At 50.9% G+C, this 24967-nt stretch overlaps 1 protein-coding gene across 1 annotated transcript in view; it reads right to left on the reverse strand.

Annotated features, from left to right (window-relative positions):
* The window catches only part of Ccdc88c (coiled-coil domain containing 88C), a 116327-nt gene that overhangs the window by 58677 nt on the left and 32683 nt on the right, over window positions 1–24967 (reverse strand). Inside the window, exon 4 of the mRNA XM_051150542.1 lies at window positions 8216–8285. Within this exon, the coding sequence (XP_051006499.1) occupies window positions 8216–8285 (70 nt within the window). The remainder of the gene's footprint in view (window positions 1–8215; window positions 8286–24967) is intronic.

A 24967-nucleotide genomic window follows, 5' to 3' on the forward strand; every position in this document is an offset into this window, starting at 1 on the left:
AGGCCAGGCAACGAGGCATCCTATTCTGAAGGCGCCCTTCCTGCATACTCAGCCTCAGGGGAGGCAAGAAGGAAGCAGAAGGCATTATGGAGCCAGAACAGCACAGCAACTCAACTCAACAGGCTGAGGACCTGCAAACTAGTCGGGTTTCAGGGGTCAGGGTCAGCACCCAAGAGTGCTGCCTCCATACCAGTGGGCACTTCCACTGAACTTCAGTATCACGTGCCATGGCTACCATTTGTGACAACCCCACAACAGTCCTGAAAGAACAGCATCCCCCTCTCCGTCTTACAAACAAGAAGGAGGCTGAGTCAGAGAGCTAAGATCTGCTCCCAAGCCTGCTGCTCCCCGCTCCCACCTCCTCCCTAGCACTCCACACTCACAGTGCAAGCGTTCCCACACGTTTGCTCACTGACTGGCATTAACTGCCGCAGGAGACCAGCTAAGATAGCAGTTTTGGCCTCCACAGACAGATGGCTTTCTTAGTAATTCTATGTTCCGCTCTCCCCTGAGCTTACGTGCTGGGGTGGACTACTAACTCTGCGTTCCCTGGTTTTGTACTTAAAAACCAGTCATTTCTTAAGTGTGATTACAGGGCTGTCCCACTTGTGAAAATAGCAGTTTGAACATGGTGTCAATGGTCCCCCATGCACACCCAGAGGCTCAACCAAGAGGCCCAGCTCTGGGGCTTTCCTGGAGGTTCGGCCTACCACAAAGACATGATTTATTATTTCTTATATTACTTAGATAGAATAAGCCTTCTGTGGCACTACCATGGAATCATGCAGAAAACTGCTTCACCGTCCACACCCCACTTGAGAGGCAGGAAGCAGCTTCATATTCTGGGGCATGGTGGGGCATTGGAGTTTGTTACCTTTCTTACCCCCAGAACGTGATCACGCATGACACCCACCAAGCATTGAAGTAACCATGTAACCTGCCCCCCAACCCCCGTTTGTTCATTTGGTCCGCCAACAAGCATTAGCATCTATATCCTTTGGTAGGCACGGAGCCGCACATCTGTATGAAACAGTGCCGGGGGTCCCCCAAGTGCCCCAGACCAGCTGCCCCGCCCCATCTCAATCTCTTTCTACATTCATATCAGATTTGCCCTATGCCTCTGAGTGCCCCAGCACCACCACAAAGGACAGAAAACAGCTGTCCCCGGGTTCTAAAGAAGAATGTGAAACCACAAGAGCCCTCAGGACACCCTTACCACCCCAGCCTGTCCCTGCCAGCCGGGGGGTGCAGAACTTGACAGGAAATTCACCAAGCAAAGAGTAAGAGAGAGGAACATCCACAGTTTGCCAAGGAGAGATGAAGGGCACCTCCCAACACCAGATGGAGAGCCCCAGGCCCAGACGTCAGGGGGAAAGACAGAGAGACCTTTGACAAACAACATCTCCTCCTTCACGTTCCTCCTACGACTTGGTCGGCTGCGGCCACAGAGAGCAGGACTGCTAGAGGCCATGGTGCCGGTGGCTGAGGCTCTCTCCAGGCTCCGCCACTCCAGGAAGTTTACTTAAACAAAGCCTGGTTTCCAAGCAGGCCCTGATGGTTAGAGGGCTGGCCCTGGACTCCTGCTCTGGCCAAAGCGTGCCGGGAGCCTCTGTTTCTAGGAGGCACGACATGGCCATCAAGCCAGCACCACAGCCTGGCAAAGGGACACATTTCTGAACTAGCAAGCAGCAGGGAGGCCAGGAGCGAGCTAACAACATGTCCCTCAGAGCACCAAGGTACTTTCTGAACTGTTCTCAAGGGCCAAACAGGAGGTAACAGAAGGATTCAAATTCTGGCAAGAGTGGAGATTTTATTTATTTATTTATTTATTTATTTTTGGTTTTTCGAGACAGGGTTTCTCTGTGGAACAGCCCTGGCTGTCCTGGACTTACTTTGTAGACCAGGCTGGCCTCAATCTCAGACATCCGCCTGCCTCTGCCTCCTGAGTGCCAGGATTAGAGGCGTGTACCACCATGCCTGGCCAGTGGGGATTTTAAAAACTTACTGTATTAGCTATTTTTTCTCACTGTGGTGACAAAATAGCTGGCCAAAGCAACTTGACCAAAGGTGAATTTTGGCTCAGGGTTGGAAAGAATATACTTCTCATGGCAGGGAAGGTGTGGTGACCGAGCCAGGCAGCTGCTTGTGTTGCGTCCACGGTCAGGAAGCAGAAAGAGATAAAGGCCAGTGCTCAGTGCCGGCTTCCTTCTCCTTATTTTATTCAGTCCCAGACTCCAGCCCATAGCATTGTGCCGCCCCTAACTCTCTCTGGAAATGCCCTCACAAGCACTCAGAGCTGCTCCCTGGGCGGGTCCCAATCTAATCAAGTTAACAATGATTAACCATTAACACTTACGTTTTTCTCCCTCTTCATTCAAAGAACTGACTTATGGTCAGCAAGATGCTTATTGGCAAAAGTGCCCGTCACCAGGCCTAACAACCTCAGTTTAATCCCCGGTCTCCCCACATGATGGAGAGAGAGAACCTAAGGCACCTATAAGTCATCATCTGTACCTTATATACTATACACTGTTGTGTACACACACACACACACACACACACACACACACACACACACTCTGTAGTAGATAAATAAACAAACAGGGTTATAAATGAAATAAAAACATGGGCAGGCTGGAAAAAGGACAGGAGACCAACTCAGCAGCTCCATGGAGACCCTCAGTACTGCCCCACCCTCCTCACAGCGGGGAAGAAAAGGGCCCTTTAGGTTCTGAGGGGAGCGATCTAGGTGTCAATAAGGCCGATGGTGACAGGCAGAGCCTGAGCCCTGGCAGGAGGCAGTGGGTGGACAGAGCACACCCTAACCTGCTCCCCTATTTGGCTGTGCAGGGTTGCTCTGTGTGGGCTGCGTGAGGGAGCCTTCTGTGGGATCCAGAACTTCAGAGCTGTTCCTTTAGAGGGTAAGGAGGCATGGCTTCCTTGGAGCCTTCCTCCCAGTGGGGCTGGTTGCTTCCTCTCTCCAACCCTGAGCTCCTCCCACCTCTGTAGTATGGATGGAGAATGCAGTCCCCCCTCCCCCAAAAAGCACTGTGTGTTGAAGGGCTGGTCCCAGAGTGGAACAATTAAGAGATTTAAGGCATGGGACCTAACGGGAGGTCTAAATTTAGGTCACCGAGGCATGCCACGGCCCTGACCATTTCGTCCTCTGCTCCCTAAGGTGGGCAGCTTTGCTCCAACATGTTTCAAGGCCCTAAAGCAGCTGAATTAATGGGCTGCATCATCCCAACACCATGATCAAAAATAGACCGCTCCCCTGTGTAAGGCGGTCATCCCACGTATTAGCTCTGTGACAGAAAGCAAGCATAACTAACTCGCCTTCTCTGCGAGAGGTCATCAAAGCCCTGGGCAAACACTACCACTCCCCACTTACTTGGGCAGGATCAATTATCCCCTGTGCACACAGACGCACGCTGGCATGCCGGGATACCCATCATTATCGACTTTCCTCCATCACCTCTCTAACCCCAATATACACTGGGGGCTTCTCTATCGCTCCAGGGTCCCTTGATGCAAAACAGTGAGCATCAGTGGCAAATGCTGGGGACAGGTGTGGGCTGAGCTCCTTCTGCCAGGATGAAAAAAGGCGCCAGGACATTTCAGTCTCCCTGGGAGGGTCAGAACAGGCCTGTGGCTTCCTCCACCAGAGCAAGAGGCACGGCAGGGTCCTGCATGTGGTCAAGGAGGAAGGACACACACAGACTATTCCAAATGCCTCACCCACTGCTGGTGTCCTATCTTCAACTACCATGTAAGGAACACTAGGGAGCAACGGCAGCATACTGATAGCTGGTCCCAAGAGTTCCAGGTGTATCCACAGACAGGTCCCCGCAAAGTACACACGGGGTCACAACCACGCCATAGACCCCAGAAATCTGAATTGCATTTTAGAACGAACAACAGCACAGTGGTGGTGGCCAGTCCTGCTTGGGACCTATGGCCAAGTACCCACACACACAACCATCCGCATAATGTATGAATTTTAAACGTGTCTGCGTAGGAGACCTCCATACTGTGTGTCTCTGAACAGGGACTCTACATTTGTATAGCTCCTCCTCTTCCGTTCTAGCTGATGCACATGAGATCAGCAATACATGAATCTGGAAACCAGCACTGCGCTTGGATACAAGCCTTGGAAGGAAAAACAAAGCTCTCTTCCAGACCGTTCTATGATGCATCACAGATATTAATTTGCTAACACTCTGGCTTCTTGTCAGACAAACACAGCCCTTTTGTGCGTGTGGCACAGTGACAGGCCTGGCTGCTGAGAAACCAGAAGTGTTGCACACACCGCTCTACCTTGTTTTAGCGTTAGAGCTGATGTGAGAGCCCTTGGTTCACGACGCCCCTGCAAAACACTCTTGCCAGCAAACCAATTAAAAAGGCTTGATGGATATGCAGCTGACAGGAGAGTGTAGCTCTCTCTGTGGGCCATCCCCTGGCCTAAGGAAGACACAGCTGTTACCAAGCAGGGATTAAACAGCACCCGGATGACCTTTTTTTATGTATCCAAGCCTGTGGTTAAACAGCTGTAAGAACAGCATGTGGAGAGACAGGGAGAAGACGGGAGCAGGCCGTCAGCACACAGGCTGCACCTGTGTTCGCCGGGCACATACTGAAATATGCTAGGCCCTGATCTCAGTACTTAAGCTATAAGGTGGACTGTCCACTCAAGGGAGCTAGATGAGAAGGGAAAACAGGGCAGGGCACGTGGGGCAGAGGTGCTGAAGGACAAGGAGGCCAGAACAGCCTCACTGAAGAGGTGCAGCGAGCAAGGACCTGACAGGGGCTGCCCCTGTGGGTGCCTGAGAGAAAAGTGTAGCAAGCAAGAGAAGAGCAGTCAGTGGCGCCAGGGGAGTGTGTCACAGTGGATTCCACACTCTTTGGGGATCAGAAAGACCTTGTTCCATGTGGTACATGTGCCAACAACACAAAATTAACCTCAAACAGCAGAATGCAATGATTAACAGTGTAGTGTGGGAATCTGCCCCCAAAAAAAAAAAAAAAGGCTCAAACGTGCCCCTCATTAGATTCAGGAGACAGAATGAGCGAAAAACGCAATTCTCTCTACCTCCGAGCAGCCACAAAATTCTTTTAAAATGCCAACTCTGTTCTTTGTTTAAAAGGAAACACTAAATGCTTCACACATCTATTTTTAAAATTTTAAAAGGGAAAATACAATCCCATAAATATGTCTCTCTGCCTCTGGGATTTGTGTCTGCATCTCTTCTTGCTGACGGATGTCTCCTGTCATCCTCCCTAACTCTCAGAACCCCTCAAGAGCCCTGTCAAGCCTACCCATCCGTGCACTGTGGGGAGGCTCACCCCCACCCCCGCCCCAAAGGTGGCCTGCCGAGGCCACTGTTTGGCATGTCAGCCGGCTCTGCCCAGGTTGCAGAGCTTAGGTGTGGCTGTCACTCTCTGCTTTAATATCTGATGCTGGTTCATTTCACCATGTCTCCTTAGGAACTGGAACCAGAGCCTCTGAAGTCGGCAGGCATTGGCTATGCAACACAGTGGGGCCCAGGGACCACTCACCTCACCTGCTGACAAACACCAAAAAGCAGCTGCCCCTGACGTCCTCGGGATGGACTGAGGTGAGGGATACCTAATTCTGTACACTTGTGGGGAAAAGGCATGGGAAAACTGTACCCTGAAAACCGGAGGGATTCAACAATATGCAAATAACGATGGGTTTTGGTTTTAAATCGGGGCTGACAAGATGGCACTCATTATACTATGACTGATGACCCAAGCTTCTTGGTCCCTGGGATCTAGACAGTGGAAGGAGAGAACCAGCTCCTGCAAGCTGTCCTCTGGCATCCACATGCATGCCATGGCAACACATGCCTGTGCCCCCTCACAAACAAACAAACAAACAAAAAGGTGTAATTTAAAAAGATTCCACTTCCTGTGGGTACTCTGGTTTGGTGGCACACAGGAGTGAGAACTTGTTTTCCCTGACATGGGCAATCTGTCTGTGGGAGGGGTGAGGGGCCTGGAAGAAGAGAGGAAGAGAGAGAAAAGGCTTCCAGATTTGGGGACAACAGAAAGATGAGGGAGAGGCACAGGTGACAGGGTGGCTGGGCAGGGCAAGGAGAGTGTGGTGATCCACTCTCCACTGACAATTTCTTCAGCACTATGACCTAACCAACTATGTGGTCCAAAAAGGCTGATTGTTGGCAACTGCGGAGACAGGGCGTGTGACACAGACAGGGAGACAGGCCCCAGAGAGCCTGAGTGAGTTGTCAATCAGCTGCTCTGCTTATCAGCCCAGTGACAAGGGTGTGTGCATAAATAAATTCCTCACCTATAAATGGGAGTGACACCGGACACACCCCAGAAGCACAGCCATTTCCACACTTGAAAATGCGTTCAAAGGCTGGCACGGGAGCAAGCGTTCTGTTCTCCACCTCCTCTGCTGCCCTCACAGTGGGCAGGACGGCAACCCTTGCTGGCACAGCCGCCTTAGAAGGCATCACCCCTGTCTCCCAGCTAACACCAGGCCTGCATCAACCTGGAAGGCAACAGAGTTCTCAGCGAAGTGACCCCAGCTCCGCAGTATCACCTCAGTCTCTCAGAGGTGGCTGGATGGACTGCACATGGCTTCTCCAGCTCCCTAGGAGGGCCGTAAGATGAAGCCAGAGCCGGAGTTGGAGAACCAAAGGAGAACCAAATGAAATGAGATGGGTCCTCACCGGAAGGAGCCGCCAAGCAACTTAGTAAACACGGAAGGGCCACCACATCATGTTGGTGACGAACGCTCATGGGCCAGCACCAAGGATGTATCTTTCTTGGAGTACAAACAAACAAAAAGGTAGACATGTTGCCAGCCAACACCCAGAAACAGTGTTCTGCCTACTATTGTACCAGGAAGCTATGCTGACGCTCCCAAGGTCATGCCACTGAATGAACTGCTTTTAGGGGTCATGTCCTTAGCTGGTCACTGGTAAACTTTTCCTCCAGTCTAAGCACAACTTAAGTACTGTCCCAGTCAGGACAGCTGACCCTAGCCTGGTGAGGCCGAGGAGCAGCCCACAGGGTGATGCTCCTTCTGTGAAAACTGCTAACTCTCATCAGGACCCTTAGCCTCAGCCCACCCTGCAGCAGTGGGTCTCTTGTTTGTTGTAACACCTCACCTACTCCAGGGTTCCAAACAACGAATGAACAAGAAGAAGCCAGCACACCAAGCTCTGATCCCACAGCTGGAGTATACACTTACTGTGCTGTAGTGTGTAACGGAGGCCACCCACCATCATTCCAAGTCACCTGGGAATTACCTGCACATACGGATGAAGCTGTGACACCTAGAAGGTGTCAGGAGTTTTTGCCACTTTATAGACTTACTGAGTGTCAGAGACCAGAAGGGCTTAGAACCCTCAACCACCAGGTGCTCTGAACCCTTGCCCACCTGGTGTTCTGAACCCTTACCCACCAGGTGCTCTGAACCGTTACCCACCAGGTGTTCTGAACCCTTACCCACTAGGTGTTCTGAACTCTCTCCCACCAGGTGCTCTGAACCCTTACCCACTAGGTGTTCTGAACTCTCTCCCACCAGGTGTTCTGAACCCTTACCCACCAGGTATTCTGAACCCTTGCCCACCAGGTGTTCTGAACCCTCGCCCACCAGGTGCTCTGAACCCTCGCCCACCAGGTGCTCTGAACCCTTGCCCACCAGGTGCTCTGAACCCTCGCCCACCAGGTGCTCTGAACCCTTGCCCATCGGGTGCTCTGAGTCATGAAGGACATGAGATAGATACTCATGAACAAATGCAGACACTGCAAGATCCCCGAGGAGAGACGGTGGCTCCCCAAAAGGTGCTTATTTTCCAGTCTAGGCATGCATCCATCACAGTGGAATCTGATGTCATGTTTAGAGAGAAGTAAAGCCTGCAGAACCCATCACAATTCCAATTCCCCAAATCAGACCTGCCTTCTCTGAAGGGGCAAAGCAAAGGCCCTGTGTGTCTCTGCATGGACATCTGAGGACAGAGAGGGATTCACATTCTAAAGGAAGACATGCATGCTTGGCTTAAAGCCTCAGGACAATAAACCACTCTTTAAAATCTCACTAAAATCATCACGTGTTTCACTGTGCCGGCTCCAAGCTGGCAGCCAGAGCTGTGGCTAACAGCTGTCCAAACTGATGGCATTGCCCAGGCACTACAGGAGGTGGGGGTGGGGCGCTTGCACTCACCAGACAGTGGGTCTTTGCCAATCATCAAAACATTGGGCAAATTCATTACGATCAGCTGCTGGAGAACTTCCTACAGAGACAAAGAGAGAAAGACACCGTTAGGAACAGGAGACAAGAGTAAAGAGCCATTAGGCAAATAACAGCCAATCAAGTTACTGGAGATGTGTGCAGCCACTACAGGGCAACTATGAAGGCCCCAAATGATAGGCTGAGCCATGCAACAGAGTGTGTGATCATTCTGTCCTGTTCATCAAATAAAAATGACGGCTGCATATGCAGAAACTTGGGAGGAAGAAGATAAGTGACATGCTGGGATTGGGCTTTTTAAAAGCTATCCTCAACTGGTTTTGCTCATATAGCTGGTGCAGCTAAAACAAAATAGTGAGTTAACAATGGAGATGCTACTGAGCATTTGCAGTCTGAGAACTGAGGCTCTGAGCATGCGCTAAGGCTTAGAAGCAGGTCTTGAAGGAGGAGGCTTTATTTTATCACAGGGAGGGACCATCTAGAAGATGGTCTGGCTACCCAGCCCAGTCAGTGAGGGTGGCCTTGGGGGTAGATGTCTTGTGACCCTCATACAGAGTCCTCTGAAGGACAGTGAGACACGCCCATCAGTCACAGCCTATCTGTAGGTCTTTTAGGAGTTCTGTTTTGGCCAGTGATGCTAGACTGACACATCCAGCCCTGGACTGGGCAGGACCAGTCTTCCTCCCAACCTAGAATTGCTTCTCAGAAATTGGAAGAGAAAACTTAATTTTGATCTGGGGAGATGTTTCAGTGGGTGTCTACTGTCCAAGCACGTGAGCCTGAGTCTGGATCCCCAATACCTGTGTGAAGAAGTGAGGCATGGGAGGGGAGGGGGCGCGGGCGCAGGGGGCTCAGCACATCGGAGGGAAGAAATGAATGTGTGTGTGGGTACGCACGCGCGCATGCTTGTGCGTGTAGCAGTGGCAGCAAACAGCATGTGATCTCCAGAGATTACTGGCTACCCAGGGAGAGATTCTGACTTTTAAAAGGGGGGGGTGATAGAGGAAGACCCCCAACACTAACCTCACATCCGGCTCCATGTGTATGTATGGACATGGACACACACACAAACACACACACGAAAAGAAAAATCCAGTTGTATGGAAGACAAGGAAAGGAGTGGGTGGCACAGCAGGTTTCTCCTGAGTCGCAGCATGAGCCGAATTTCTCTGCTTCACGAAGGGGAGGCAGTGGCTGTGTTCAGCAGCCTTTCCACTGGCGTTCGGGAAATAAGACTACCCAGTGGGCCAGTCCCACAGCTGAACACCTCAAAACCGTCTCAGAATCATGAGGTGAGACATCTGACAGTGGGGACTGTTACATGTCACCTTGCCAACCAAGGCTGTCATCTCAAACACAATTCAAATGGCAACACAGAAAGCTCTCCCAGCACATCTGGGAAAAGGGCTTCTTGGGCCAGCATGCTCATCCTGTTAGACAGCGCCCTCCCCAGGGCCCACGCACGAGCTACCCTGGGAGAACCATGCTGAATGACCATCTGTTCCGAGTCCCCGTGGCTTTCCTGCGCCTAGTCCAGGTCTCTGAGTGTTCAAGCACCCTTCTACATATGAGATAAATATAGGAAGCAATGCTTTCTACACTCTTTTCAAGGCAATCTGTAAGTCTCTGAGAAGCTATGTGGTAACGCTAAACAAAATATCATTAGAAAGTGCTGTTAGGGCCGGGCATGGTGGCACACCCCTTTATTCCCAGCACTCGGGAGGCAGAGGCAGGTGGATCGCTGTGAGTTTGAGGCCAGCCTGGTCTATAAAGCAAGTCCAGGATAGTCAAGGCTACATAGAGAAACTGTCTCAAAAAAAAAAAAAAAAAAAAAAAAGGTATTATTTATACAGTGCAGAAAATTGGTTTTTATGGCATGGTCTTGCATGTCTATAATTTCAGCCCTCACGGGTAAGGCATGAGGACTGCCATGAGTTCCAGACCAGCCTGGGCTACAAAGCAAAGCTGTCTCAAACAACAACAACAACAACAATAAAGAAACAGTATTTTACAAACAGGCTTTTAAAAAGTGTTCCTCTTAAAACACCAGGCGTCTCCTAAAGTGCAAGTCAATGGGGAAAATGCTCAAGGCTGTTAAGCAGTTCCGCTAAAGGACTGACAAGGACTGACAATCCTTCACTTTCCCCGCAAAAGCAGACTCAAGGTCGGCACTGCCAGGAACACATAACTTGAGACACATAGTAATCCCAAATTTTCCAGAAGCCTGCTTTAAAGGGGTAAATAAAAGTGAAAGCACTTTCATAATACTTTTAACCCAGTGTGTCTAAATGTAATCATTTTAAAAACGTCAAGGTAAAAACTGAGTCATTTTACATTCCTAACAAGGGTCTTTGAAATAGAGCATACTTACTTTACACTTAGGTCACTCTGCAATTTGAATTATACAGAGAGTTCATAAAATTGACAGCTGAACAAATCAATTTCAATCCCCTAGTCGTTCCAAACGCACTTAAATGAATACCTGTTCTTTTAACTCAACTAAAATAACTAAAATAGCAATTCGTATTCCCTGATGTGTCAGCCGTATCTGACAGCCATGACTGGCTACAGCACACCCACAAAGGGTGACAAGGCACTTGGTGGCCCGAGAGTTCCCTTGCACCTTTGACCTCCCCCAACAAAAGCCCAGCAAAATGTGTTGAAGCTCCCGCAGCAGCAAAGGAGTTTCCCTTCATGCCGGGCCCTCAGCCTAGCGGGGACGTGAGCAGGGTGCTGACGAGAGGCCCTTCTGCCTGGCACTCAGAACAGACAGCCACTGTGAAGTGGCTGCCACAGTCTGCTTGGGACACCTGGTCCCACCCAGGCTGGCTGCAAGCAGCAGGGCTCGCCGATGCTGGATTGCAGCCCAGCACAGTCCCCCAAGAACCACCCCAAAATGCCACAGCTGCATCCTGATGTGGGGATGAGAGACAAGCCTGGACAAAGCCTTGGGTTTGACAGATGATTGACGCTCCAGAGAGCAGCCCCTTCAACACCCAGTGCCATGGGGGGGGGGGGGCGGCGGGTTAAAGACTGTGTCCCCTCCCCACTGCACTGCAGGTCTGTCAGAGCCTCACACCAGATGCTGCGGAATCCCCAGATTTTCCTTTTCATAAATGGAATCCAGTCCTGGGATGGCCCACTGGCAGTTAGCTGCTTGAATCAATCCCCAAATATGGGTCAGAGGAGGCCGGGTTTACATCCGCAGAGATGGCTTGAGACCCGGGAAGAGCCAAGCAGAAAAGTACTTAATACTGTAATAGGTACGCTTCCTGCCATGCCGATCTCAGCCGCAAATCCAAAATAAAGGATCTCATCAGTTGCTCAAGACCAAGAACAGCCAAGCCCTCTCATGAAGCACCTCTCCATCACCCAGTCGGTGGGCCTCAGGGCAGCATCTGTGCCTGCACTATGAACAGTGCAGACGACGCCCTCCCTCCCTGGCTGGCAGGAGGCACAAGGCAGCCAGTTTCAAGGTCTGTGGTTTTCAGCAGTCACCGGAGAAATTCTAAGAACACACCAGGCATGGATCCTAGGTCTATAGTCCCACTATTTACAAAGCTGAGGCAAGAATGCTGGCATGAGCCTAAGGCCAACCTAGGCTACACAGTGAGAGCCTGGGGGGAAACCTTAAGAGAGCCCTAAATACAGAATACTCTATATTACAGTGACCAGGAACAGAACATGTTTTTTCCCAGCATTTTCTAAAGATTCCTTAATATTCTATCCCTTTAAAATAACATAACCCTCAGAGGGCAAAAAACATACAAAAGGGGCATCCATTACCAGGCATCTGAAATATGCACATGACAGACTCAGTGAAAGAAAAACCTAACCATTACCCATTGGTTCCCGAGACTGAGCACATGCATAGAGGCGTATCCTAGTGACAGAGTGCTTGCCGAACGCATGTGAGGTCCTGGGTTTGACTTCCGGCTCTAGGAGAGGAAAACAGGAACCAACAACAGAGTCACAGATGAACTGCACTGCCAATCAACCAACAAAAAACCCAAACAACCCCAGGGCACCTTAACCCTCAGCTAGGAAGAACACATGCTGGCTAGGTTGGGGGAGTCCCAGATGCTGGAAAGTAGGGGTCCTGAAACCAGGGACGGGGCAGGTGGAAGCTCTAGAGGAGGAATCTCCCAGGACATAGGGGCCTGTGGGTGGGGAGTCCCAGCAAAGCGCTACACACTGACAGAGGCAAACAGGCGTCTCAGCTGGGCCCATCGGTCTTCACTGTCCATTTGAACAGAACATCTGTTCTCTGTACAGGTAGGAGAAAGGTAAGGTCCTGGAAGAATGAGGGCAGCACCAGGCCAGGAAACAGATAGTAAGATCACCACAAACTCAAGGCCATCATGGGATATAGAGTAAGACCTCAAGAAACTATAAAGCAAGCTAGGTGTGGTGGTGCACACCTGTAACCCCAGCATCTGGGAGGCTGGGACAGGAGGATAACGTTGATCTTAAAGCCAGCTTGGAGTTCACATGTAAGTATTGGGCCATCCTAGGCTATAAATAAGTCTGTCTCCAAGAAACAGAGGGAGGAGGGACATCAAGATACAACTCCTTTTGTATGCACGTGCGGAGGAGGTTAGTGTGGGATTGGTAGACCAAGAGCAGTAATTCCAGCCTGGGCGTGGTGGCACATGCTTTCAATCCCAGCACCCAGGAGGTAGAGGGCAGCCTGGTCTACAAAGAAAGCACCAGGCCAACCAAGACTCTTGTCTCCAAAAACAAACAAACAAAAACAAAAGAACAATCATTTCATAAAAAAAAAAAAAAGAAAGAAAGAAAGAAAGAAAGAAAAGAACAGCTCACCACCACCCTGAGTGAAACTTAATTTTTAAAACGTGTATGGGTGTTTTGCCTGCATGTGTATATATATGCGCATCACATGGATGCCTGGTACCTGTGGTGGGCAAAACAGGTGTCCGATCCTGTGGGACTGATGTCTGTGAGCCACCATGTGTAAAGGACCTCACAAAGAACTTGGAGTGCCCTGGAAGAAAGCCAATGCTCTTCACTGCTGAGCCATTTCTCCAGCACCCTGAAACTCAATTTTACAGGTTGACAAATTGTCCTGATGAAAAAATAAACAGGAAAAATAAGAGCTGCTGTTAAGAATTGGCACCACAGCTTAATTTTGAGTCAAGAAGGGAGATCTCCCAAAACTAAGCACCCTGCACAGGCAGCAGGAGGAAAGTGATGCTCTCAGTTGCCAAGGAGATGGGGATGGTCTATGCGGCAGAACAGGAGCTTTCCACAGAAGCTAAACAGAACCACAAAGAATGCTCCTGTTGACCCACCCACACTCTCAGTCTGAGTCAAGACTAAAAGGCAGGAACCCAAATGACATCAGTTTTGCGTGAGCTACTTGCACACGGTTCAGGTCTAGTCTGAGCTCAGACAGTCACAGGACACACAGTGCAGACCTTGCTGTGGCTGAGTAGGCAGACAGCACGAGTGCTGTCAAGGCCTTCCCAGTGGCAGGAGGCTTATGCCCTGGGGTGCGGAGGATGCTTAGGAGCCTGACAGGTAAAGGACCGGGCTGAGAGCATCTAGCTATTCCAGGTGAGCAGCAAATCAAGGCCCGGGTTACACTGAAGGATGCGCAATCTGCTCTTTCCACTGAGATGCCCTTCCACACTCAGCCAGCAACAGCTGCACGGCCCCCTCAGCTCCCAAACCTTAGGCAAGACACCGATGCCCTGGATCATGTGCAACGCCACACCCCAATACTTCACCTGCCACTTCTGTGGCACTTGCACATTTTACTTGTCACTCAGCTCCCGACTCAGGCATCAAAAAGCCTCTCATAGTGACAGTTGGGAAAATTGAATCAGAAAATATTCCTGAAGATTTGCATAAAGGCTTTCTTACAAAGCCTCTTTTATGTAGGTGTCTTCTCTCTCTCTCCCATACTGATGGGAAAACCAAACCCTGAAAACCCAACTGCTTTCCTTTGCAGAGTTATCCCTCATGCTTTCAAATCCGGCACAATCTCTCACTATTTCCTTAAGATTCATAGCTTGTAGCTGTTAGCAAAAGATGAACTATTTCAAAGTGGGAGGGGAAAAAAAAAAACTGTTCAGAATGTTTTATAACTTTCCATGAAAATGCCTATAAATGGAATCGTGAAAATAAATGGAAAAGATACATCCCGAAGTGAATCTGCTATGCTGGCTGAAACACACAGCACTTTGTAAGCTGTAAAACCCCAAAGGTGGCGGTCATCTCAGGAGCAAACGAAGCAACACAGGGGTTACTTCTCAATGCCCAAACTACAGCAGTGACAGCCCACAGGAAAGGCCTCACTGGTCTACAGACACCACTGGGAAACTCCTCTAGGAACTGCAGGGCGCCACGCCACCCGCTGTGGCATGAACAGAGCCCCACAGAGCCCCTGCAGTGGGAGAAGTATAGCATGGGTCACTGTGCCACAGCGACATGACACTCATTCTCATCCACGCTACATCTCAAAAATCTCTCACCTGGATCTGGCCAAGAGGGCCCCAGAGCACACTTGAGTAACACTGTGCAAATTAAAAGCTGCCTTCCAACATGGCTCCTGCCCCCCACCTATCACTTCACAATTCTTACTGGAAGTACCAGCCACCTAGCCATCTTCCTCCCACCATTCCTATGTGGTGTCCAGGAGAGGAACTTCCAGCAGTCTGTGAGACCTGCTGGGTAGTGCTGCTCAGGGGTTTCAGGGGAGGAACCGGAGCGAGAGAGGAGCAGGGCTGAGCGAGCTTGCCTGGTACCACAAAACCTCCTTGTGGCCCAGACCAGGACGCCCCCCGGCAGCTGACACCTGCTTCATACCTTCACTACTGACTCATGACATTTCCAGACTGCCACTTCAGGCCAGGCCAGCATGCCTCCTACATGGCCACCCCCAGGAGGGCAACAGGGATTTGACCCCAAAATCATGAGCTTTGGGGGGCTGTTTCCGCCAGGACCACAGTTTTCTAATTTAACTGCAGTGAAGAAACATAAAACAGTGATTTATCCATGACACCTGCTCAAAGCATGACCTGGGGGAATAGGAGCTTGTAACCCCATCTGCACAGGGGCCTCTGGTCCTAATGCAGCCCCTGCCGACTGGGGCAGGAGCTCTGGTACAATCAGCGGGTAATGAAGTGCTTTCGTGTGAAGAGGCCGCCACGGAGGGCTGCTGATAGACTCAATCCATCTGTTCCGCCTCGTTTCAATTAATCCAGGGTCCCCGGGGCCTGAAACCAGCCCGATCTGAACAAGCATGGCAGCACGGGCTTCCCTAATTAGGCCAAGCTGTGTTCTAGCATGAGGCAATTTTAAGGCCTGTCTGAGGTTACCAAGTCACCAGAAACCCTCCTCCAACGTAACCGAACCAAGCACCAGCACGTTCTCTGCGGACAGAAAGATAGACAAATACCTCTGAGCTGACTGAAGAGAAAAATTGTCCGCGAGGAGCCCCCAGAAAACCCAGCAAGGGCAAGCCACGCCCTTTCTGAGCCACATTTTCACCAGTTCCTTCAGAATGGAAGGAGGTGGCAACAGGATGACAAGGACAAGACAGACAGACAGACAGACAGACAGACAGACAGACAGACACACACACACACACACACACACACACACACACACACACGAGACACAGCACATCTTCCTGCATTGGGAGCCCAGAACTGCCTGCTCTGACAAGCAAGCAAGTACACAGCCATCAGGAAGAGCCCAAGGGGGATAGACCCAGAGGGACATTTCAAGAAACGCCTGCCCTCCCCTTTAAGGCTGTGTGGTGTTCCTGGCTGCTCTCTGGGCAGCTGTCTGTCTTAGCGCCAGGCAAGCAGGACAGGGTGAAGGTGCCTGGGGAATCCTGTGTGAGGTGAAAACATATGCCTGGTCACAAGCAGCCAGGCGGGGGCTTTGGGGGCCAGCTTCTCTAGCGATATCATCAGCCACCACAAGTGTAGGGATGACAGGTCTCACCCAGGCGCGAAGAGTCCAGCCAACATCGAGATATGGAGAACTTATATTTGTTTTAAAGTCCTGCTTTTAGTTATGTGTACGTGTGCCCAGGTGTCTGCAGAAGCTGAAGGAGGAGCTGGAGCTGGAGTTACATGTAGTTGTTAGCCACCCAATGTAGGTACTGAGAACTGGACTTAGGTTGTCTGCAAAAGCAGTGCCCATTCTTAACTGCTGAGCCATTTCTCCAGCTCCAAAAATCCGTATTTCAAATCAGAACAGCCTATGGGTCTCCTTCAGAGCCCCCCCCCCCCCAAAAAAGCCTAGAGTAGAGCCAGGTCCCACTCGACTCTGCCTTAGCTCCTCGTGCCATACCACAGGGCCCTTTGCTCAAGTGTCCAAGGAGGGCCCACTTCACACCACGACCAGCCTCCTGGGAAAGGAAGGAAGGAGTTGGGCAGCTGAGAATGAGAACGCTGTCTCTTACACTCAGGGCTGTCCTGTCCTCTACCCACCACCACCTCCACTGTTAGCTCACAGGACAGCGCTGGAGAGCTAGGACCAATACAAGGAGGCCAGTCTTATAACCAGGAGGGATCTGACTGCTGTCCGCCAGGTAGACTTGACCAGGTGAGAAAGCAAAGGAGAAGAGAAGGCTCCCTGGAGCGTGGATTGTGAATGAGTGAGCCTGGCCCTTGCTCAGGGGACAGTGCAACCTGCAGGATGGGCTAAGACAAACGTGACACATGCCACCCGGGGTGCAGTGAGGTGGTGGCCCAGCGCTGTCTTAAGAACGAGGCATTTCTCTGTACCTCTAGTCATGTGGGAGGCTCTAGGTCGACTTCCCAGCAAGCCCCCTCTATCCTGAACACTCCACTAACCAGAGCTCAGTGACTGGGGCAGAGCTTCCTACATCCCAGCAAGCTGCACCTCCCCAATTTCTATGTCCCAGCACACCTGGCACACTACCTTTGCTTCCCTTACTCTTGGGGTACAGGACAGAGCAAGAGCAGCAGCAAGTGCCCAGGAACCTCCAGCTGCAGATAACAGCCCACGTCATGCATCTTGTCAGGACCTGTGAGAGCCTAAATGCAAACTGGGGTGGGGGTGGTACCCAAGTCTACAACTCCACATACCAGGACAAGCTTAGGCCTTGTCACATGAGTACCCTGGGACAAGAACCACCAATACTTTGGGGTTAGCAGTCTCCCCACCCTCTCACCTCATGGCAAGCATCTAGAAGGCAGAGGAAACTAGCAGAAAGGCCAAAAATATGCCTTATAAAAATGTTAGTTAATGCTGGCCTCTCTGTTTTCCAGGTGCCTTCTGGGTGTCACATGGTACACCTGTTTGTGGAGACTGTGGGCTCAAAACAAAACCCATAAAACCTGCAGGGGGCAGGGAGGACAGCCTGAATGTATGGGTGGCCTGCCCTCAGACTCCACAGCTGGGAAGGGGCAGTTCCTTCAGTAAGCCCAGCATCCTGACAAGGACAGCTGGCTGCTGAGCAGGGAATCCTGGGAGGATGCATCCTGCTAAGGTCTGGATATGGTATGCAATCCTCAAAGGTTCATGAAAGAAAGTTTAGTCCCCAGTGTAGCAATCTTAGAAGATTGTGGGACCTTTAAGAGACAGGACTGGATTAGGTAACTAGGTAATTCTCAAGGGGATCCCTAAATGTCACCAGCTTTCTGCCTCATCACATGATCTCCTGCCTTTGTGACATTCCCTGTCATTAGGCCTTCAAAACAGCTGCCTGATCATGGGCTATCATGGGCTAAATAAACCTCTTCATAAATTACATTGCCTTGGATGCATCATTACAGCAACAGAAAGGGAGGTTAAATCAGGCTCCAAGAGGGAGGTGACCCTGAAGTGAGATGACAAGGAACAGCTACCAACCAGGATGCAGAGGTGCCCCACCCTTTGTCCTCAACCCCAATGCTGAAGTGATATATTCCCCTCCAGAGCCCCAAATGAGCCACCACTCCAGAGTGACTCACCAGGGAATGCCCCATGTATGGTTTTAAGAGCATCTCTGCAAAATTCAGAACACCTGCCAGAAAAGCAAGTGTTCTTCCCAACCCACAGGCCACCAAGCTTCATACCCAACATGCAACTGGGCTCCCCAGCACACGCTAGCTGAACACAAAGCCACTCTGGTACCCTTGGGTTTTAAGTGTCATTCTCAACATACTTAGGGGCTACGGATGGTCCCTTTTTCCTGCACTGACTTAGAAAAGCACAGCTGTGCCAGGGGGCGGGAGGGGGGGCCGGGGGCACACACCTTTTATCCCAGCACTTGGTGGATGGCTGTGAGTTTGAGGCCAGCTTAGTCTACAAAGCGAGCCCAGGACAGTCAAGGCTACACAGAGAAACCCTGTCTCAAAAAAACCAAAGAAAAGCCCAGCTGTAACGAAGATACAAGGTCATAACCCCAGAAAGAGGAGTCCCTGAGACAGACAGACTTTTGCATAGAGGGGGTGGGAACGGGGGTAGGGGTAGGGATGGGGTAGGGTGTCAACTCCATTCCAGAAGCTTCAGAAACATAAATGCTCTCTCTCAGCCCTCTCCATCCCTCTGGGCCAGACTTGGAAAGGAAGCTGGGCAGGGCTACCTGCTGGGACTTTCTTCTCTCTCCTTTCTCCGAGGAGGAAGCACGCATGTACACCAACAAGCACACACACCTGTCTGGACCATGAGGGGCAGTTTTGACTGGCCAGAACTAGTGGGAACACCCACTGAGGACAGAGGGGCCTGGTCTGGGCTCAGGCGGGGAGTGACACCTACAGGACTTAGTCTGTGACAGGGAGAATGAATGACAAAGGCTGCAGAGAGAGCAGAGTGGACACATGAGCAGGACCGTGTGTCCGCTCCCCAACAGCCCCTCCCTCTCCCCCACCCTGTGGGTAAAGCTCTGCAAACTGGCCACTGTGCATGGAGGCAGGAGTCTACACTTTACCTAGACATCACCAAGAATATGCTCTCTAGCAGGGAACTGTGGGGGAAGCAGCCCGGACGGAGCTGACAACAGGGAGGGGGTGGTGGTGAAGAAACCAGCTTCGTGAGTAATATCTTGCCAGGAAGTGAAATCTCAACAGATGTTATCAGCTTTAGGGGTGCCATCCCGACTGGGGACTGAGTGAGGGTTGGCCCCATGGTTACCCATCACTTGAAAGAACCTGCTATATCCTGTGACACCCACCTACCATGACTACCTCTAAGCCAGGCCTTCCTAGCTCCTCTGCTGGCTGTGACCACTCCCTGTGTCGCCTGAACAAAGAACCAAGGTCAGGTCTCAAGTGCTAATCCCAAGGAGACACCTATCAACCCTGGCTGATCAGAGCTGGCTACAAGGTAAGTCTGTCTAGTATGAGCAGAAGCCACAGTGCCTCAACGCGCGTTGCCCATCTCCAGTGCAAAGGACACTATTTTCCAACAGTCAAATCAGAAGGCCCAATGAGCCCATCACTGACCAGATATGGCATTATCTCACTTAGTCCTAAATTAGGGAGGTGGAACCAGAACTAGGTTGGTCACTAGCCACCTGCTAATACACAGGTCTGCACAGTGAGTTCCACACCCATCAGTACCATATTGTTAGACAATGCCTTAAAAAGGGGGGGGGGGAACCCCTACTGTATCCACAGAGCCTTCTGACAGCTCAGGCCTTGGGAGGATATTTCGGTAAAGGAGGGGACTGAGAGTAGGTACATCTGCATCACGGCTGTATCATGGCTTCCGACAGAAATGCGATGTGGGGTGTGAGCCAGGCAGAGATTGGAAGAGTTCCAGACAAAGCGAGGATCAAGTGGGAGGAGCTGAGACAGAGGATGCTTCTGGAAGCCCAACTCCATCTACCATGGGCTCCCGTGGTCAGATATCCCATGCCCAGGAGCAAAGACCACTTGGGTGAGCAAGGATTTCAAGCAAGGGCTTCCAAGGGGTTTTATGTTTGGCTGTTCAGCTCGTGTGGGCGCGATGGCTGTGCTGTCTGGAGTGAAGGAGGACGCTGAGTGGGGATGGAGAGGTGCCTCGGCTGCTCCTGCAGAGGACCTGGCTTCCCACAGGGCAGCTCACAACTGTCTGTAACTCCACTTCCAAGGAACCCAACCAACATCCTCTTCTGGTCTCCTTGGGCACCAGGCACATGCGTGATGCAAGCACACAAGTAAGGAGGCAAAACACACACACACACAGAACAAAAAAAAATAAAACACACATACACACAGAACAAAAAAAAACAAAACACACATACACACAGAACAAAAAAAACAAAACACACATACACACAGAACAAAAAAACAAAACACACATACACACAGAACAAAAAAAACAAAATATACATACACACAGAACAAAAAAAAACAAAATACACATACACACAGAACAAAAAAACAAAACACACATACACACAGAACAAAAAAAACAAAACACACATACACACAGAACAAAAAAAACAAAACACACATACACACAGAACAAAAAAAACAAACACACATACACACAGAACAAAAAAAACAAAACACACATACACACAGAACAAAAAAACAAAACACACATACACACAGAACAAAAAAAAACAAAACACACATACACACAGAACAAAAAAAAATTAAATCTTACTTTAAAAGAAAAAAGGGGTGGGGGGCGGTTCTAAGGCCGAATGTGAATTCAAAAGCAGAATGTGCCATAGCTGACCAGACAGTGAGGCAGGAATCAGGTGTGGTATCTGTCACTTCCTCCATGTACTCCGTGTGGTGATGAATGCTCAGAGTGTGTCCACCGGGCTTTGTGGCTCAACCAGCCTCGCTTTTGCAGTCTCCTTCCTGGCTTGTGGGCTCCCAAGGTGGCAACGGGGACCCAGCACTCAAGAACCAACAGCCATTTGCCAAATAATTTAATTCAGGGACCACAACTCCCCAGGTAGCATGTGCACCCTCCGCATGAACAGCCTGACAGCAGACCTTTGCCCGCCCCCCACAGCCAGGCAGAGTCAGCTGCAATTACAAGACAAAGAACCTTTCCCTCCCTTCCTGTTCCCAAGCAGGGAAGTTGTCCAGCTGTGGGTGAGGTGAGTGTGAGGCAGCCAGCCAAGGTCAAAGAACACCTTCAAGGAACTCAGAAAATCAGACTAGTCCCACGGCAGCCAGCTGAGGGCCTAGCCTTTAAGCACTCTGCCTTTGCTTCACTGCTGCCAAACCTACTGGGCAGGAGAAGGCAGCCTGTGCTACCCCTGCTATGGCAGCAAGTGGACTCCTTCCTACAGCTATGGCCCAAAGATGACAAGAGAAGACCTGCTGGACCATCAACTGAGTGGTCACATCATAAGCATCTGTGAGGCACGGGGATGGGAGGCCAGCTCACCCCGCTGCACATTCTACTGAAAGTATGAAGGTGCAATCTGTGAGCCCTGGGGCATGCATGGCCAGTAACCCCCAAGTGGAGCTTGCTCTTCCAACCCTGAGGTCACTATATACTTGGTGACAGAAAAAAGGACACAGTGAGCCCCTGGCCTGAAGTCCCCATGTGTCCTCCTGGGGACTCAGAGGACTTGGCAGATGGACAGGTCCCTGTAGGCTGCAGTGGCCAGCCAAGCCTATACTGACCACACAAATCTGGGGATCTAAAGAAAGGCAGACAGATAACCATGCCAGGCTTCTTTGGGGCAGTTGCACCCCACGTTCCCAGACCCTCCCAAGCCCAAGCACTCAGGGCTTCTGAAAGCCACCTGCCTCCCCACCTCAGTCCCTATTTTCTGCTTTGCACGCTCAGCTGCTTCGTGTGTAGATTCCTTCAAGTCGCCATTCACTCAAGTGTAGCTGAGCCTCAGTCTGTTCACAGCAGGGCACCAGAGGCCAGGATGTGAATGTCAATGAAACAGACAGTTTTCCTGCCCTCCAGGCACTGACCAGCTCACTGTGAGCTCAGCAAGGAACACTGCCTGCTGGGCACAGGAAAAAAAAAAAAAAAAGACCTGTTTGTAAAGAGAGTCCTGTTGCAAGTCCAGTACCAGTCATTCCAAGCTTCCTCCTACTCAAAAGGCGGAGAACAAAGTAATAAAAACAGCCCACTCCACCGACCGGGCAGTGTCCCCCCGGATCAGGCACCCACCACTGGGTAAGCCCTGCTGGCTCAGTCTCAGGCTGGCCACTCACAGTAGCCCCAGGCCTGCTGAGATGGGAAAGGGCTTTCTCCCCAGCAGTGTGACCGCTGAGCCTGGCCATCCCCTGAGGTTAGCATTCCAGAACTGTGGCTGCTGTCCAGTCACAGAGTCAGAGGGTGAGGCTGCTACTGGGCCTCATATAGGACTGGCCCAGACAGCAACCCTACACCCAACCAAGACACCCCCACTCCCCAAGAAGAAACAGTAAGGAAATACACCGTGAGATCCTGTCTCAAAACAAACAAACATACACAACAACAACAACAACAACAACAAAACACCAGTATTAATTAACTAAAGAGAAACAGAAATCACGATAAAGGGCCACCCTTCCATCCCTACAATACCTGCTGGCTTTACTCTAAGAAGACAGGAATGAGGGTTGACGGATGGCAGAATCAGGGTAGGTCAGTCCCCTTCAAAAGCGATGGACTGTCACAAGCAAGCACCCATTCCTGTGCAGATGCTGTGGAGTTGAATGCACGCCCCTACGGCAGGCCTCCTCACCCCCACCCCCTCCACCACGGACTGCTGGGAAGACAGCAGTTCATGTGGATGAGTGCTTGAGCACACAGGCCCTATGGTGGCAAACTATCTGACTGATGCAGCAGGTTATCTTGTCAACTAAGACAACTAGCAGGCAGATAGGGTTTAAGAGTCAAGGGATAGCCGGGCATGGTGGGGCGCACACCTTTAATCCTAGCACTCGGGAGGCAGAGGCAAGTGAATCGCTGTGAGTTTGAGGCCAGCCTGGTCTACAAAGCAAGTCCAGGATAGCCAAGGCTACACAGAGAAACCCTGTCTCGGGCGGGAGGGGGCGGGGGGAGAAGAAAAGAAAAAAAAAAGTCAAGGGATGTCTGGATCACAAGAGGAGTGCCTGGGAATCCAGGTTTCTCAGAGAATGGAACGCAAATGATCCCAGAGCCTAGAAATCAACAGGAGATGCCTTTGAGTTCATGGCATCTAGCAACGCTAGGAACAAGTGGAGGGCTACAGGACATATCACAGAGAATCATGCTCAACTGTGGCCGACGAAGCCTTGAAATGTAGCAACTCGGAGGCTCAGGGGACCCCAGCACAAGCTGTTGTGTCCCTGGGCACTTTTGACCTCACTGCCCTTTGGCTGGAGGCTGGAGCTATGGTCATTTCCCTGTTCTGTGGGAAGAAAAGGAAGGAGAGCGAAGGCAGTTGGCCACCTCCTCTCAGGAAGGCTTCCCAAGGGGACAGTAACTGTGCTCCGTGTACTTCACACAGCCCAACGGCCACAAAGGCATGTGGAACTCTGCTGTATCAGAGAAAGGCGCGAGCAGGCCCAGCACTAGAAAGCTGTCCGCCACAGAAGAGATAAAACTAGACCTCTGACCCCTAGGGATTACTATCTAGTAAGAGACCCACATGAACACATGTGGGAACGATTACCCAAGGAGGCCATACATAACAAGGCACTAATTGTGTGACACAGATAGGAAACAAGCAGTTAAGGAAGGGAAAGCCACAAGCTGGGGGAGGTCACAGTAGCCAGCAGGCTTCCTGGAGAAGGGAGACCTGAACTGGATGGGCAGGTGGTGACTAGACGGAAGCAGGGGAGGGTAACTATGAAAACACAGACTCCACCCCAAACCCCAGCAAATGTGGGCCAAGGCTGCCTTAGCTAAAACCAACTCCAGCTGCAGGATGGTTGGCTTGACCTGCACAGAGCGGGGTTAATTACTGAGCGTAATCCTTGGCTCCTGGTGCTCATCTCGGTCCACACACAAGCCATTTTCACTTTGCCACATTCCACAATTCGATAACCACCTGCAAAGCTACCACCCAAAGCAAAGGCCAGGACCCTGACAGAGCCAGCAATTAAGCAGACTCCCCACGCCCAGATTTCAGAACTTGCTACCGTAAATACTGTTATTGTGTCTGTAAATACTCCTAGTGAGTACCTCAATTTTGGTTGCCTTTCACCTTCCAACAAAGCAACAGTGCTGTGTGTGGTGTCTGGGAGCGTGCTATTTTTACCTAATATTTACGTGTTGCTAGAATTCATATTCAGCATCGCATGCCACTGCACTTAATTTGTTTAGACAGCTGGGTAATATTCCATTGTGCAAATGTGTGCCTTAGTGTATCCAACCGTCCTTCCACTGACAGGCGGCTGGGCTGTTTCCAGGGTTTTGTTATTGTGCACTCGAGTACAGAGGGCATTCCCGTCCGAGTCGCCCAACGTCCGCGTGCTAGTGTCTCTCTGGTATGTGCCTAGGAAGGAAGCCAGGTGGGCTGCATGTTGTGTGGAAACCTAGACAGTACCAGATACACTGTCCAAAGCAGCTGTGCCAATTCCCACTCCCAACGGAAGAGGAGGAGGGACAGAACAGTGAACGCGGAGCCACCGGAGTCCGTCAGGGTGCAACGTCCCCTTCCTTCACAGAAATGAACAAACCCATCACAACTCAGCACTACAGACGAACGTGTCCAAGAACTGGGTCCTGACTGGGAGCCAGCCTGACTCTAAAGCCCTGTGTCCCGGCACGCAGGCCTCGCACCAACAAGTAAAAAAAACACCAGGTTATCTCCTGCCCAAGGCAGCAGCTGGGCCTAGGCAACCTGACACTCTTGTC

This window comes from Acomys russatus, chromosome 1 (genome assembly GCF_903995435.1).
Source record: "Acomys russatus chromosome 1, mAcoRus1.1, whole genome shotgun sequence".
Classification (NCBI taxonomy): domain Eukaryota; kingdom Metazoa; phylum Chordata; class Mammalia; order Rodentia; family Muridae; genus Acomys; species Acomys russatus.